A 16,318-nucleotide genomic window follows, 5' to 3' on the forward strand; every position below is an offset into this window, starting at 1 on the left:
TTTAGAAAGACTGGGATAAGGGGTAAGCCATTTAGGACCGAGATGAAGAGAAACTTCTTCACTCAGAGAGTTGTTAATCTGTGGAATTCTCTACCACAGAGAATTGTTGATGCCAGTTTGTTAGATATATTCAAGAGGGAGTTAGATATGGCCCTGACGGCTAAACGGATCAAGGAGTATGGAGAGAAAGCAGAAAAGGGGTACTGAGGTGAATGATCAGTCATGATCTTTATGAATGGCGGTGCAGGCTCGAAGGGCCGAATGGCCTACTCCTGCACCTATTTTCTATGTTTCTATTAATCAGGATAGTCAGCATGGATTTGTTAAGGGAAGGTCGTGTCTGACTAACTTGATTAAATTTTTTCAGGAGATAACAAGGAGGGTCGATGAGGGTAGTGCGTTTGATGTGGTGTATATGGATTTTAGCAGGGCTTTTGATAAGGTCCCACATGGCAGACTGGTCATGAAAGTAAAAGCCCATGGGATCCAGGGCAAAGTGGCAAGTTTGATCCAAAATTGGCACAGAGGCAGGAAGCAAAGGGTAATGGTGGATAAGTGTTTTTGTGACCGGAGGGCTACTTCCAGTGGGGTTCCACAGGGCTCAGTACTAGGTCCCTTGCTTTTTGTGGTATATATCAATGACTTAGTCTTGAATGTAGGGGTATGATTAAGAAGTTTGCAGATGATACAAAAATTGGCCGTGTGGTTGATAATGAAGAAGGAAGCTGTAGACTGTAGGAAGATATCAATGGATTGGTCAGGTGGGCAGAACAGTGGCAAATGGAATTCAATCCGGAGAAGTGTGAGGTAATGCATTTGGGGAGGGATAACAAGGCAAAGGAATAAACAATAAATGATAGGACACGGAGAAGTGTAGAGAAACAGAGGGATCTTGGCATACATGTCCACAGATCACTGAAGGTAGCAGGACAGGTAGACAGATGGTTAAGAAGGCATTCGGGTTACATGCCTTTATTAACTAAGACACAGAATATAAGAGCAGGGAGGTTATGCTTGAACTGTATAAAACACTAGTTATGCCATAGCTAGAGTACTGCCTTCAGTTCTGGTCACCACGTTACAGGAAAGATGTGATTGCACTCGAGAGGGTACAGAGGAAATTTACTAGAATGCTGCCTGGACTGGAGAATTTTAGTTATGAGGAAAGATTGGATAGGTTGGGATTGTTTTCTTTGGAGCAGAGGAGGCTGGGGGTAGACCTAACTCAGGTGTATAAAATGATGAGGGGCCCAGATAGAGTGGATAGGAAGGACTTATTTCCATTAGCAGAGAGGTCAATAACCAGGGAGCATAGATTTAAAGTAATTGATAGAAGGTTTAGAGGGGATTTGAGGAGAAATATTTTAATCCAGAGAGTGATGGGGGTCTGGAACTCACTGCCTGAAAGGGTGGTGGAGGCAGAAACCCTCATAACATTTAAAAAGTACTTGGATATGCATTTGAATTGCCGGAACCTACAAGGCTACAGCCCAAGAGCTGGAAAGTGAGATTAGGCTGGATATCTTTTTGTCGACCGGCATGGACACGATGGGCTGAATGGCCTCCTTCTGTGCTGTAAATTTCTATGATTCTATGATAGCTGCAGCCACACGACTTCTACCACAAAGAAGAACAAAACCAGCAATATTATGGGATTATATTGCAGAGAATTTACAGCATTTGACCCAATGGATCTATGCCGATATTTATGCTCCACATGAGCCTCCTCCTATCTGACTTCATCTAACCCCAACAGCATATCCTTCTGTTCCTTTCTCCCTCATGTACTTATCTAGCTTCCCCTTAAATGCATCTATGCTGATCACCTCAACCACTTCCTGTGGTAGCGAGTTCCACATTCTCAACACTCTCTGGGTAAAAAAGTTTCTCCTGAATTCCTTATTGGATTTATTCATGAATCTCATACTTTCCGGCTCTACTTTTGGACTTCCCCACAAGTGGAAACATCTTCTCTACGTCTACCATGTCGAATCGCTTCATAATTTTAAAGACCTCTATCAGGTCATCCCTCAGTCTTCTCCTTTCTAGAAAAAAGAGCCCCAGCGTGTTCAGTCTTCCCTGATAATTATACCCTCTCAGTTCTGGTATTAACCTCATAAATCTTTTTTGCACCTTCTCCAGTGCTTCTATATCCTTTTTGTAGTATGGAGACCAGAAGAACAGTGCACAGTTCTCGAAGTGTGGTCTAACCAAGGATAGTATATTGTGAGTGATAGACATGTGCATTTTTGGAAACTATGGCTGACTCCTCAGTCCTGGCAAGGCTTTGCTGTGAGTGGGGCCCTGAATTGGCAATGACTTCCATGGTCACCTCCTGCACACTGCACCTCTGCTGCCGGTAAATATGCAGGTAAATATGACATCTTACTTCAGGGTAATATTCAGACATCATTAAAATGCAGGCATCGGTATTGGACTGCTTCTGGCCGCTACAGCCATTTCCAAACAGATTTTGGTATTTGCGTTGTTTGGAGCTAAGCTGTAACATGAAGTGTCAATCTTCCGTCTTACAAAGCTGTCTGCCCGCTGGCCTAGAAACCACCCATAAATGGAGTATTGTGTCGAGTTCTGTGCACCACACTTTTGGAAGGATATAAAGGCATTGGGGGGGGTGCAGAAGAGGTTTATTAGAATAGTTGGGAATAGGGACTTCAGTTATGTGGAGAGACTAAAGAAGCTGGGATTGTTCTCCTTTTGAGCAGAGTTGGTTAAGGGGAGATTTAATAGAGGTGTTCAAAGTGATGAAGGGTTTTGATCGAGTAACTGTTTCTACTGGCATGAGGGTCAATAACCAGAGGACACAGATTTGAGATCATTGCAAAAAGAACCAGAGGGGCGTTGAGAATTTTTTGTACGCATGGATGCAATCTGGAATGCGCAGTCTGAAAGGGTGGTGGAAGCAGATTTCATAGTAACTTTCAAATGGGAATTGAATAAGTACTTGACAAGGAAAAATTTGCAGTGTTATGGGGAAAGAGCAGGGGAGTGGGACTAATTGGACAGCTCCTTCAAAGATCCAGCACAGACATGAAGGCCCGAATGGCCTCCTTCTGTGCTGTATGATTCTGACTCTAATTGAACTGTATGGATTAGAAAATCCAGCCCCTCATGACCAAAAGATATATAATACACTGCAGATTTCACTTTTTTTAGCACAATACAGGGGAGACATTTTTTTCTGACAGTTAGTACACACAAGTTTTAAAGATTAAAAAGCTGAACTTGTTCTTAGATGACAGTATCCTTAAAGAGATGGTTTTAACATACTCAATGTTTGCGACTTTTATGAGAGCTTTCGACAGCAACATCGGCCAGAGCTCCGCCCAATTGGTTGTAGATGGAAGCAACAGGTTATCGTTTTTATCGAAGGGCATAGTGTCATCAAGTGTGATCTTTCGCCAGCACCCCTGGGAGGAGAGAGGAAGACCAACAGTCAGCAGGAAAACTAATAAACAGACAAGCCCACCAAACCCATGCCATTCGATACAACATATTGCAGCAGGCTCCTACTGTGTATGTAGATACACAGCTGATTGACACCAGTGATTACTTTAATGAATAGGACCAGGCACTGAGACTATAAGTCTAATTGAGATATTCAACTTGACAGATACTACAAATTATTAGTACCTGCTCTGTGTCAATATTTGGTGTACAGAGGATTTATCTTCTGACTGCATTCCTTTTGTTTTTAATTCCTGTCATTTATCCCAGTCCTGTAGTCCATCATATATAGCCACAGAGACAGGCAGTTAATCTTCCACTGTTGTCACTGGGAGCCAACCAGCGGATTGTTCTCTTACATCCCGATGGCTGGCTCACACAAGGGCCAAACCGGGCCAGGACGGCGGGTTTCCTTCCCTAAATGACGAAAGTGAACCAATTGGTGTTTTTCGACAATCTGACCACTTCATGGTCACTTTTACGAAGACCAACTTTAAAAAAAAATTCCACATTTAAAAAAATCTGGATTCAAGTTTTCAAACTACCATGTTGAGATTTGGACTCACATTCTCTTGTGTATTATTCCAGTCTGGATGCTTTGTGGGATAAGGCAAGGCAGCCTTTGATCAGGTCTGAAGACATTGTTCAGAAAGTATGCTCCTCCCCACCTTTCTCTGGCTCTTTAATCTAACCATTTTCAACCCTGTACATATAATCGGCAACATTCACTGAGGAGGACACAAACAACCTTCCGGATATAAAAGGGGTCGGAGGGACTAGTAAGGAGGAGGAACTGAGGGAAATCCTTATTAGTCGGGAAATTGTGTTGGGGAAATTGATGGGATTGAAGGCCGATAAATCCCCAGGGCCTGATGGACTGCATCTCAGAGTACTTAAGGAGGTGGCCTTGGAAATAGTGGATGCATTGACAGTCATTTTCCAACATTCCATTGACTCTGGATCAGTTCCTATGAAGTGGAGGGTAGCCAATGTAACCCCACTTTTTAAAAAAAGGAGGGAGAGAGATAACAGGGAATTATAGACCGGTCAGCCTGACATCGGTAGTGGGTAAAATGATGGAATCAATTATTAAGGATGTCATAGCAGTGCATTTGGAAAGAGGTGATATGATAGGTCCAAGTCAGCATGGATTTGTGAAAGGGAAATCATGCTTGACAAATCTTCTGGAATTTTTTGAGGATGTTTCCAGTAGAATGGACAAGGGAGAACCAGTTGATGTGGTATATTTGGACTTTCAGAAGGCTTTCGACAAGGTCCCACACAAGAGATTAATGTGAAAAGTTAAAGCACATGGGATTGGGGGTAGTGTGCTGACATGGATTGAGAACTGGTTGTCAGACAGGAAGCAAAGAGTAGGAGTAAATGGGTACTTTTCAGAATGGCAGGCAGTGACTAATGGGGTACCGCAAGGTTCTGTGCTGGGGCCCCAGCTGTTTACACTGTACATTAATGATTTAGACGAGGGGATTAAATGTAGTATCTCCAAATTTACGGATGACACTAAGTTGGGTGGCAGTGTGAGCTGCGAGGAGGATGCTATGAGGCTGCAGAGCGACTTGGATAGGTTAGATGAGTGGGCAAATGCATGGCAGATGAAGTATAATGTGGATAAATGTGAGGTTATCCACTTTGGTGGTAAAAACAGAGAGACAGACTATTATCTGAATGGTGACAGATTAGGAAAAGGGGAGGTGCAAAGAGACCTGGGTGTCATGGTACATCAGTCATTGAAGGTTGGCATGCAGGTACAGCAGGCGGTTAAGAAAGCAAATGGCATGTTGGCCTTCATAGCGAGGGGATTTGAGTACAGGGGCAGGGAGGTGTTGCTACAGTTGTACAGGGCCTTGGTGAGGCCACACCTGGAGTATTGTGTACAGTTTTGGTCTCCTAACCTGAGGAAGGACATTCTTGCTATTGAGGGAGTGCAGCGAAGGTTCACCAGACTGATTCCCGGGATGGCGGGACTGACCTACCAAGAAAGACTGGATCAACTGGGCTTGTATTCACTGGAGTTCAGAAGAATGAGAGGGGACCTCATAGAAACGTTTAAAATTCTGACGGGGTTAGACAGGTTAGATGCAGGAAGAATGTTCCCAATGTTGGGGAAGTCCAGAACCAGGGGACACAGTCTAAGGATAAGGGGTAAGCCATCTAGGACCGAGATGAGGAGGAATTTCTTCACCCAGAGAGTGGTGAACCTGTGGAATTCTCTACCACAGAAAGTTGTTGAGGCCAGTTCACTAAATATATTCAAAAAGGAGTTAGATGAAGTCCTTACTACTAGGGGGATCAACGGGTATGGTGAGAAAGCAGGAATGGGGTACTGAAGTTGCATGTTCAGCCATGAACTCATTGAATGGCGGTGCAGGCTAGAAGGGCCGAATGGCCTACTCCTGCACCTATTTTCTATGTTTCTATGTAACATACGAAAGTCATGCTGGAACTACTGGTAAGGTTGCTGAGGAACTATCTCTTCAGGCTATACATTAGGAAAATTAGTATTTCCAACCACAATTACCAGTCATCTGACCTATTGCTGCAATCAAATGCCAACTATAAAGTTCTACATAAAGATTAGGAACATTAGGAACAGAAGTCGGCAATACAGCCCCATGCGTTTGCTCCACCATTGAATGAGATCACAGCTGATCCGTACCTCAACTCCATTTATCCATCTTTGTGCCATTTCCCTTGATATCAATCTCAGTCTTGAAAGGTCCAATTGTCCCCAGCATCCACAGCCTTTTTGGGGAGAGAATTCCAGATTTCTAGCACCATTTGTGTGAAAGGTGCATCCTGATTTTGCTCCTGAATGGTCGAGCTCTAATTTTAAGATTATGCCCTTCGTTCCTGATTCATCCAACAGAGGAAATAGTTTCTCTTCAACTACCCTATCTAATCCGTTTAACATATAAAACACCTCAATCACATCACCTTTAAGCTTCTACATACACAAATAACGATAACGATGGCTAGAATGCACCTGGGCCACAGACAGACAATGCTGCTTATAAAACAAACCAGTTTCGCTGAATGTGCAAAGCATTTTCATTTTTTATTCATTCATCCATGGAGCATCGGCGTCAAGGCAAGCATTTATTGCTCATCCAGAATTGCGCTGGAGAAGGTGGTGGTGAGCCACCTTCTTGAACCGCTGCAATACGTTTGGTGAAGGTACTCCCACAGTGCTGTTAGGGAGTTCCAGGATTTTGATCCAGTGATGAAGCAACAGCGATATATTTCCAAGTCAGGATGGTGTGTGACTTGGAGGGAAACTTGGAGGAGGTGGTGTTCCCATGCGCCTGTTGCCCTTGTCCTTCTAGGTGATAGAGATTGGAGGTTTGGGAGGTACTGTCAAAGAAGTCTTGGTGAGTTGCTGCAGTGCACCTTGTAGATGGTATACACTGCAGCCACACTGCGCCAGTGGTGGAGGGAGTGAATGTTTAAGATGGCGGATGGGGTACTGATCAAGAGGGCTACTTTGTCCTGGATAGTGTCAAGCTTCTTGAGTGTTGTTGAAACTGCACTCATCCAGGAAAGTGGAGAATATTCCATCACACTCCTGACTTGTGCCTTGTAGGTGGTTGAAAGGCTTTGAGGAATTAGGAGGCGAGTTACTCGCTGCAGAATACCCTGACCTGCTCTTGTAGCCACAGTATTTATGTGACTGGTCCAGTTAACTTTCTGGTCAATGGTGATCCCCAGGATGTTGATGGTGGGGGATTTGACGATGGTAACGTCATTGAATGTCAAGGGGTGGTGGTTAGACTCTCTCTTGTTCGAGATGGTTATTGCCTGGCACTTGTATGGCGCAAATGTTACTTGACACTTATAAGCCCAAGCCTGCATGTTGTCCAGCTCTTGCTGCATGCGGGCATGGACTCCTTCATTATCTGAGGAATTGCGGATGGAACTGAATTCATCTTGCCTCATTCCTCTGGTTGCATAGAAACATAGAAATATAGAAAATAGGTTCTGGCCCGACCATTCAATAAAATCCTGGTGGATCATTCTCTCAGTACCCCTTTCCTGCTTTCTCTCCATACCCCTTGATCCCCTTAGCCGTAAGGGCCATAGCTAACTCCCTCTTGAATATATCCAATGAACTGGCATCAACAAATCTCTGCGGCAGGGAATTCCACAGGTTAACAACTCTCTGAGTGAAGAAGTTTCTCCTCATCTCAGTCCTAAATGGCCTACCCCTTATCCTAAGACTGTGTCCCCTGGTTCTGGACTTACCCAACATCGGAAACAATCTACCCGCACCTAACCTGCCCCGTCCCGTCAGAATTTGTATGTTTCTATGAGATCCCCTCTCATCCTTCTAAACTCCAATGTATAAAGGCCCAGTTGATCCAGTCTCTCCTCATATGTCAGTCCAGCCATCCCGGGAATCAGTCTGGTGAACCTTCACTGCACTCCCTCAACAGCAAGAACGTCCTTCCTCAGATTAGGAGACCAAAACTGAACACAATATTCCAGGTGAGGCTTCACCAATACCCAATACAACTACAGTAAGACCTCCCTGCTCCTATACTCAAATCCCCTAGCTATGAAAGCAAACATACCATTTGCCTTCTTCACCACCTGCTGTACCTGTATGCTGACTTTCAATGATTGATGAACCATGACACCCAGGTCTTGTTGCACCTCCCCTTTTCCTAATTTGTCACCATTCAGATAATATTCTGTCTTCGCGTTTTTGCCCCCAAAGTGGATAACCTCACATTTATCCACATTATACTGCATCAGCCGTGCATTTTCCCACTCACCTAACCTGTCCAAGTCAACCTGCAGCCTCTTAGCGTCCCCCTCACAGCTCACAGCGCCACCCAGTTTAGTGTCATCTGCAAACTTGGAGATATTACACTCAATTCCTTCATTCAAATCATTGATGTATATTGTAAAGAGCTGGTGTCCCAGCACTGAGCCCTGCGGCACTCCACTAGTCACTGCCTGCCATTCTGAAAAGGACCCGTTTATCCCGACTCTCTGCTTCCTGTTTGCCAACCAGTTCTCTCTCCATGTCAGGGTATTACCCCCAATACCATGTGCTTTGATTTTGCACACCAATCTCTTGTGTGGGACTTTGCCAGAAGCCTTTTGAAAGTCCAAATACACCACATCCACTGGTCCTCCCTTGTCCACTATACTAGTTACACCCTCAAAAAATTCCAGAATATTTGTCAAGCATGATTTCCCCTTCATAAATCCATGATGACTTGGACCGATCCTGTCACTGCTTTCCAAATGCGCTGCTATTTCATCCTTAATAATTGATTCCAACATTTTCCCCACTACTGATGTCAGGCTAACCGGTCTATAATTACCCGTTTTCTCTCTCCCTCCCTTTTTAGCTACCCTCCAGTCATAGGAACTGATCCAGAGTCGATAGACTGTTGGAAAATGATCACCAATGCATCCACTATTTCTAGGGCCACTTCCTTAAGTACTCTGGGATGCAGACTATCAGGCCCTGGGGATTTCTCGGCCTTCAATCCCATCAATTTCCCGAACACAATTTCCTGCCTAATAAGGATTTCCTTCAGTTCCTCCTTCTCATTAGACCCTCGGTCCCCTAGTACTTCCGGAAGGTTATTTGTGTCTTCCTTCGTGAAGACAGAACCAAAGTATTTGTTCAATTGGTCTGCCATTTCTTTGTTCCCCATTATGAATTCATCTGAATCCGACTGCAAGGGACCTACATTTATCTTCACTAATCTTTTTCTCTTCACCTATCTATAGAAGCTTTTGCAGTCAGTTTTTAAGTACCCGGCAAGCTTCTTCTCGTTCTCTATTATCCCCCTCTTAATTAAACCCTTTGTCCTCCTCTGCTGAATTCTAAATTTCTCCCAGTCGTCAGGTTTGCAGCTTTTTCAGGCCAATTTATATGCCTCTTCCTTGGATTTAACACTATCCTTAATTTCCCTTGTTAGCCATGGTTGAGCCACCTTCCCCGTTTTATTTTTACTCTAGACAGTGATGTACAATTGTTGAAGTTCATCCATGTGATCTTTAAATGTTTGCCATTGCCTATCCACCGTCAACCCTTTAAGTATCATTTGCCAGTCTATTCTAGCCAATTCATGCCTCAAACCATCAAAGTTACCTTTCCTTAAGTTCAGGACCCTAGTCTCTGAATTAACTGTGTCATTCTCCATCTTAATGAAGAATTCCACCATATTATGGTCACTCTTCCCCAAGGGGCCTCGCGCAACAAGATTGCAAATTAGTCCTTTCTCATTACATGTCACCCAGTCGAGGATGGGCAGCCCTCTAGTTGGTTCCTCGACATGTTGGTCTAGAAAACCATCCCTAATACACTCCAGGAAATCCTCCTCCACCGTATTGCTACCAGTTTAGCCCAATCAATATGTAGATTAAAGTCACCCATGATAACTGCTGTACCTTTATTGCATGCATCCCTAATTTCTTGTTTGATGCTATCCCCAACTTTACTATTACTGTTTGGTGGTCTGTACACAACTCCCACTAGCGTTTTCTGCCCCTTGGTATTCCGTAGCTCCACCCATACCGATTCCACATCATCCAAGCTAATGTCCTTCCTTACTATTGCATTAATTTCCTCTTTAACCAGCGATGCCACCCCGCCTCCTTTTCCTTTCTGTCTATCCTTCCTAAATGTTGAATACCCCTGGATGTTGAGTTCCCAGCCTTGGTCACCCGAGAGCCATGTCTCCGTGATGCCAATTACATCATACCCGTTAACTGCTATCTGCACAGTTAATTCGTCCACCTTATTCCGAATACTCCTCGCATTGAGGCACAGAACTTTCAGGCTTGTCTTTTTAACACACTTTGCCCTTTTAGAATTTTGCTGTCATGTGGCCCTTTTTGCTTTTTGCCTTGGGTTTCTCTGCCCTCCACTTTTACTTTTCTTCTTTCTATCTTTTGCTTCTGCCCCCATTTTGCTTCCCTCTGTCTCCTTGCATAAGTTCCCATCCCCCTGGCATATTAGTTTAACTCCTCCCCAACAGCACTAGCAAACACTCCCCCTAGGACATTGGTTCCGGTCCTGCCCGGGTGCAGACCGTCCGGTTTGTACTGGTCCCACCTCCCCCAGAACTGGTTCCAATGTACAATGTCCCAGGAATTTGAATCCCTCCCTTCTGCACCACTCCTCAAGCCACGTATTCATCTGAGCTATCCTGCGAGTCCTACTCTGACTAGCACGTGGCACTGGTAGCAATCCTGAGATTACAACTTTTAAGGTCCTACTTTTTAATTTAGCTCCTAGCTCCCTAAATTTAGCTTGTAGGACCTCATCCCATTTTTTTCCTATATCGTTGGTACCTATATGCTTTCATGATGACTCTCATCACTGTTATCCAGAGACACTGGCATGAAGAGTACCATGTTAGAGTTTCACTAATAAAATAGCCATTCGGTAAGAATTCATCTGAAAACTTTGCATCATACCTGTGCAACAGCATAAACCATATCACTAAGTCAAGCAGGAAACAGGATAGCCAAAGTAAGTGGGGTCATGCAGATTCCTTAATCATGATTCATGCTGCTCTGTTTATTTGATTCTCGGTGAGACTGATGGATGAGAAATAACACAGCCACACTCCCAGCTGATTGACAGTGTTTATTCTAAATGCCAAAGGAGCTGTAGCTTACAACAAACACCCAAAGCTGTGGATTGAATCTGGTTTGAAGCAGTAGTTTGACCTGGATTCCAAAATATAACAATTGCTTAAATATTTTCTGCTGAAATTCAATAGTTCATATATTTTTGGATCCAATTATATTTAAAGATCTATTATATTATTAAAATCACCTTTTACCTGTAAACACTTCCGATGGATTTATCCATGTTAATTGTGTCCACACCCATCTGTTACATTTGTAATTGCCTGTGGCGCCTGTAGGTGGCACTGTAATAGGGGTTTTCTTAGCATTATTTTTCAGTTCATGTTGGGATGTAGGTCACAATGAGGTGGTGAGGGGGCCTTTAATTTGAACCGCTGGCAAATTGATACAACTGAGTGGCTTTCTAGACCATTTTCAAAGGAAGTTAAGAGTCAACCACGTTGGTATGGGACTGGAGTCATGTATAGGCCAGACTGGGTGAGGTCTGTCGGTTTCATTTCCTGAAGGACATACGTAAACCAGTTGGCTTTTTAATGACAATCTGACAGCTTCATGGTCACTTTTACTAATACTGGCTTTTTATTTCCAGATTTTTGAAAACTGAATTCAAATTCTCAAACTGCCATGGTGGAATTTTACCTCAGGTTCTCTGGATTCCATGGCCAGTAATATAACCACTACACTACCATATCTCATATAGTCCATGAGTGCACTTCTGTTTTGCCTGTCAGAAAACCCCTGTGACTGCAATTCTTCTATTAAAGATAACTTGTTTGAGTCTGCATGCAGTTGTAAGCTCGAGCCACTGAGTGACGATGTGAAACAAGGTTTGGAAAGCTCTAGTGCAATGCTGTTTTTATCTTCTCCTCTGAAGGGAGTTCAGTTCTAACTCCAAATGCTCCAACGAACTGTACTTTTCCGCTTTCCAAACTGCTCGAACGTTTTCTACTTAACCATAACTACTAATAGCACGCCCTGATACAACTATTTCTCGACTCTAATCCCACTTCAACTGAGCATTGCATTGGGTCTTGACTGCTCTTGTGCAACATCCTGGTGTCCTGGCCAATATTTATCCCTCAATCAACATCACTAATAACAGATTATCTGGTCATTATCGCATTACTGCTTGTAGGAGCTTGCTGTGCTCAAATTGGCTGTCGTGTTTCCTACATTACAACCGTGACTACATTTCAAAAGTATTTCATTGGCTGAAAAGTGCTTTGGGACGTCCTGAAGTCAAGGAAAATGCTATATAAATGCGATATAAAGTCTTTCTGTTTTTCTTTTCATTGTAGTAATAATGGCCCTGAAATTCCAGCCTCCCCGGGTCCGTATGGAGTTTCTACAGGCCCGGGAAACATCGGAAAAGCCGGTTTTCAGCACATAATGTGCATGCGCTGAAAATCGGCTTTTCCGATCTGTCAAACTGGCGCATAGCCGAACTTTTGCAGGCGTACGAGTTTTAAAACACACAAAATTATTGTAAAATAAAATGTTTAAAATACATTTTATTGTTAAAACCTTCCCCACTACGGTAAGTTTATTTGAAACCATAATTAAAAAACTTTTTTAAAAATTGGAAAAATATATATTTTTAAAATGTATAAATAACTTTAATTTAAATTAATAAAAATATGTTGTGCATTTTTTCTATTTTTTATTATTGGTTGTGTGTGTTTTGGGGGTTGTTTCCCATTCATAATAATTGGAATTCCAACGTACGGAGTTCGCATTGTTATGAATGAGAATATACTATACCTGATTGGCTGACCAGAGCCATGTGACTCCACCTCCAGGCCTGCGCACGTTCCGACGTGCACGCACTGCGACGCGCAGTCAGGGGAGGCCTCGGGATTGGGATCTCGTGTGGGCGCAGCAGCTTCAGGTAGGTGCGCTTCTTTTTTCTAGAATCCAGTCGAATGCCCGTGGGAAGGAGAAACTGGGATTTCTGGGACAATAATTTTAAAAATCCAGTCTCAGTTCAGGTTGGGTGTAACAGCACTGAAGCCACTCCCACAATGATGGTTCAAATTTAAATACAAACAACCAAGTGATTACACCCCACTTGCGCAAGGTTTCTTGTATCAGATGAATCAACGATGAGTGCGCTCAGTTGCATGATTAGCCAATTGCTATGCTTACAACTGCTAATCTGCAAACGGCTTCACATATTTCTCCACCAGTTCTGTGTGTCCAAACAAGGTTTTATAAACTTTTCAGGAATTTGTACTTCTCCTGAATAGGAATGTACAGAGATAAATCTTAAAAAAGCAGTCTTGCATTAATCTATTTTTTTGTAATAGTTATCAAATAGTGCTACCATTCAAACTATTTGTCCATTAAAATTGTACGCATTTCATACAAAAAAAATATACATATCATGTTTCTTCCTCATCTCCTTGATCCTGCTGACCACTAGGTTCTCTCTTTACTGACTACAACAATAACTTGCATTTATACACCACCTTTAATGTAATAAAATGCCCCAAGGCTCATCATATGAGCATTATTAGACAATATTTGACACCAAGCCACATAAGGAGATATTAGGATAGGTGACCAAAAGCTGAGTCAAAGAGGTAGGTTTTAACGAGCATCTTAAAGGAGGAGAGATAGAGCTTAGGGCCTAGACGTGGCTGTCAATGGAGGGGCGATTAAAATCGGGGATGCACAAGAGGGCAAAATTGGAGGAGCGCAGAGTTCTCGGAGGGTTGTAGGGCTTGGGAGGGGTGAGGCTATAGAGGGATCTGAACATGAAGATGAGAATTTTAAAGACTAAGGGTGTTCTTATTCGGGCATTAACTGCTAAGACCCATATACTGTAACAGGTATTAGGGTCTTCCACTGCTTCAAAACAAACTCAATTTTATGTAGAACAGTACTAAGCAAGAAGTGGAAAACACCAGGCAATATGTTTAATAATAAAGGGAAACAGGTCAGGAACACAACAGCACCAAGCCTTTCGTCCTCCTCACCTTTTTAAAAAGCTACCATGCCTTATGTACCCAACCTTTCCTTCCCGTGCCCCTGGGGTGAGAGAAGCCACAATTCCACCTTCCCACATCCAAGCCTCTCAGGGAACATTACATTATGTACTTTTAATGTAGCATGCATTAATGTGCTTTTTTTCAAAAAGAGCTTTTAACGTACAATGTTACCAAATATTGCATATGTATCATTACCACTATCTATTAACTGGTTCTTAATTTGTACGAATTTGGTAAGATTGCAAGGTCGTAACATATTATTAAAGATAATGATGATGCATTAATTTGGCACCTTATTCCATAGTTAAATCTAACTTCTTAAATGTACTGCTCCACTCCTACTCAACTCTTCATTAAATTACAAAATAAATGTGCGAATTACCAAGCTAGCTTTACAATTACAAGCTCGAAGGCTTATTGTATTTTGTTGTGTATCTGTAAAGCATGCACTCCCATGTTCCGCCACCAGGGAGTGCATCCCCTGAAGTCCCAAGGGATCCCAGCATCCCTTGGGAGCACTGTATATAAGCCGGCCCCTAAGGCCTGTTCCTCACTCTGGGGTGTCTTAATAAAGACTGAGGTCACTGTTACTTTAACCTCCCTGTGTGCAGCCTCATCTGTGTTAGGAACACAACAACTGGCGAAGAGTATACGAATCCAACGCAAAGATGCGGCAAACTGTGGGCATCCTGGAAAAGTTCTCGGAGGGTGAGGACGAGGAAGCCTATGTTGAACGGTTAGACCAATACTTTGTAGCCAACGAGCTGGACGGAGAAGGAAGCACTGCAAAAAGGAGAGCGGTCCTCCTCACGGTCTGCGGGGCACCAACCTACAGCCTCATGAAGAATCTTCTGCCTCCGGTGAAACCCAAAGATAAGTCGTATGAGGAGCTGTGTACACTGGTTCGGGAGAGCGTGCTGATGGCGAGGTATCGGTACTACACGTGCCAGTGATCTGAAGATCAGGAAGTGGCAAGCTACGTCACCGAGCTAAGGCGACTTGCAGGACAATGTGAGTTTGAGGGTTACCTGGAGCAAATGCTCAGAGACTTTTTGTACTGGGCATTGGCCACGAGACCATACTACGAAAACTTTTCACTGTAGAGACACCAACCCTCAGTAAGGCCATTGCAATAGCACAGGCGTTTATGTCCACCAGTGATAACACCAAACAAATCTCTCAGCACGCAAGTGCTAGCAATGTTCATAAATTAACTGGAACTGTGTTTGCGAGCAGAAATGTACAGGGCCGAAACCACGAGTCTGCAACTGCCAGCAGGCCTCAGGTGACCTAGATGACTCAGAGTCTGCAACAAAGGATGAATGCAAGGCAATTCACACCTTGTTGGTGTTGTGGAGGTTTCCATTCAGCCGAATCATGCCGCTTCCAAGGGTATGTTTGCAAGAACTGTGGAACAATGGGGCACCCAACGAGCTGGCAGAGGAAGATCAGTCCATGGTGGATCAAAGCAATTTTGAGCCTCAGAGAGCGGAGGCAGATGCTGAAGTACACGGGGTGCACACATTTTCGACAAAATGTCCACCTATAATGCTAAATGTAAAATTGAATGGCTTACCCGTAGCCATGGAACTGAACACTGCCGCTAGCCAATCCATCATGAGTAAAAAAGTGTGAGAGAGACTGTGGTGCAACAAGGCACTCAGACCAGCCCTGAGTCCCATCCACATGAAACTGAGAACATACACCAAAAAGCTTATCACTGTCCTGGGCAGCGCCATGGTCAAGGTCACCTACGAGGGCACGGTGCACGAACTGCCACTCTGGATTGTCCCGGGTGATGGCCCCACACTGCTTGGAAAGAGCTGGCTGGGCAAAATCTGCTGGAACTGGGATGACATCCGAGCGCTATCATATGTCGATGGGGCCTCATGTACCCAGATTCTTAACAAATTTCCTTCCCTTTTTGAGCCAGGCATTGGAAACTTTTCCGGGGCGAAGGTGCGGATCCACTTGGTCCCAGAGGCATGATCCATTCACCACAAGGCGCGAGCGGTACCTCACATGATGAGGGAGAGAGTGGAAATCGAGCTGGACAGGCTGCAACGCGAGCACTTCATCTCCCCAGTGGAATTCAGCGAGTGGGCCAGCCCAATTGTTCCAGTACTCAAAAGTGATGGTACGGTCAGGATTTGCGGCGATTATAAAGTAACTATTAATCGTTTCTCGCTACAGGACCAATACCCGCTACCTAAGGCAGACGACCT

General features: G+C 43.8%; 1 protein-coding gene across 7 annotated transcripts in view; it reads right to left on the reverse strand.

Annotated features, from left to right (window-relative positions):
- adgb (androglobin) overlaps positions 1–16,318 on the reverse strand; it is a 513,562-nt gene that overhangs the window by 434,759 nt on the left and 62,485 nt on the right. For all 7 annotated transcript variants that reach the window (XM_070889961.1, XM_070889958.1, XM_070889959.1 and 4 more), the window contains one exon: positions 3,289–3,428. In XM_070889961.1, the coding sequence (XP_070746062.1) occupies positions 3,289–3,428 (140 nt within the window). The remainder of the gene's footprint in view (positions 1–3,288; positions 3,429–16,318) is intronic.

This window comes from Pristiophorus japonicus, chromosome 9 (genome assembly GCF_044704955.1).
Source record: "Pristiophorus japonicus isolate sPriJap1 chromosome 9, sPriJap1.hap1, whole genome shotgun sequence".
Classification (NCBI taxonomy): domain Eukaryota; kingdom Metazoa; phylum Chordata; class Chondrichthyes; family Pristiophoridae; genus Pristiophorus; species Pristiophorus japonicus.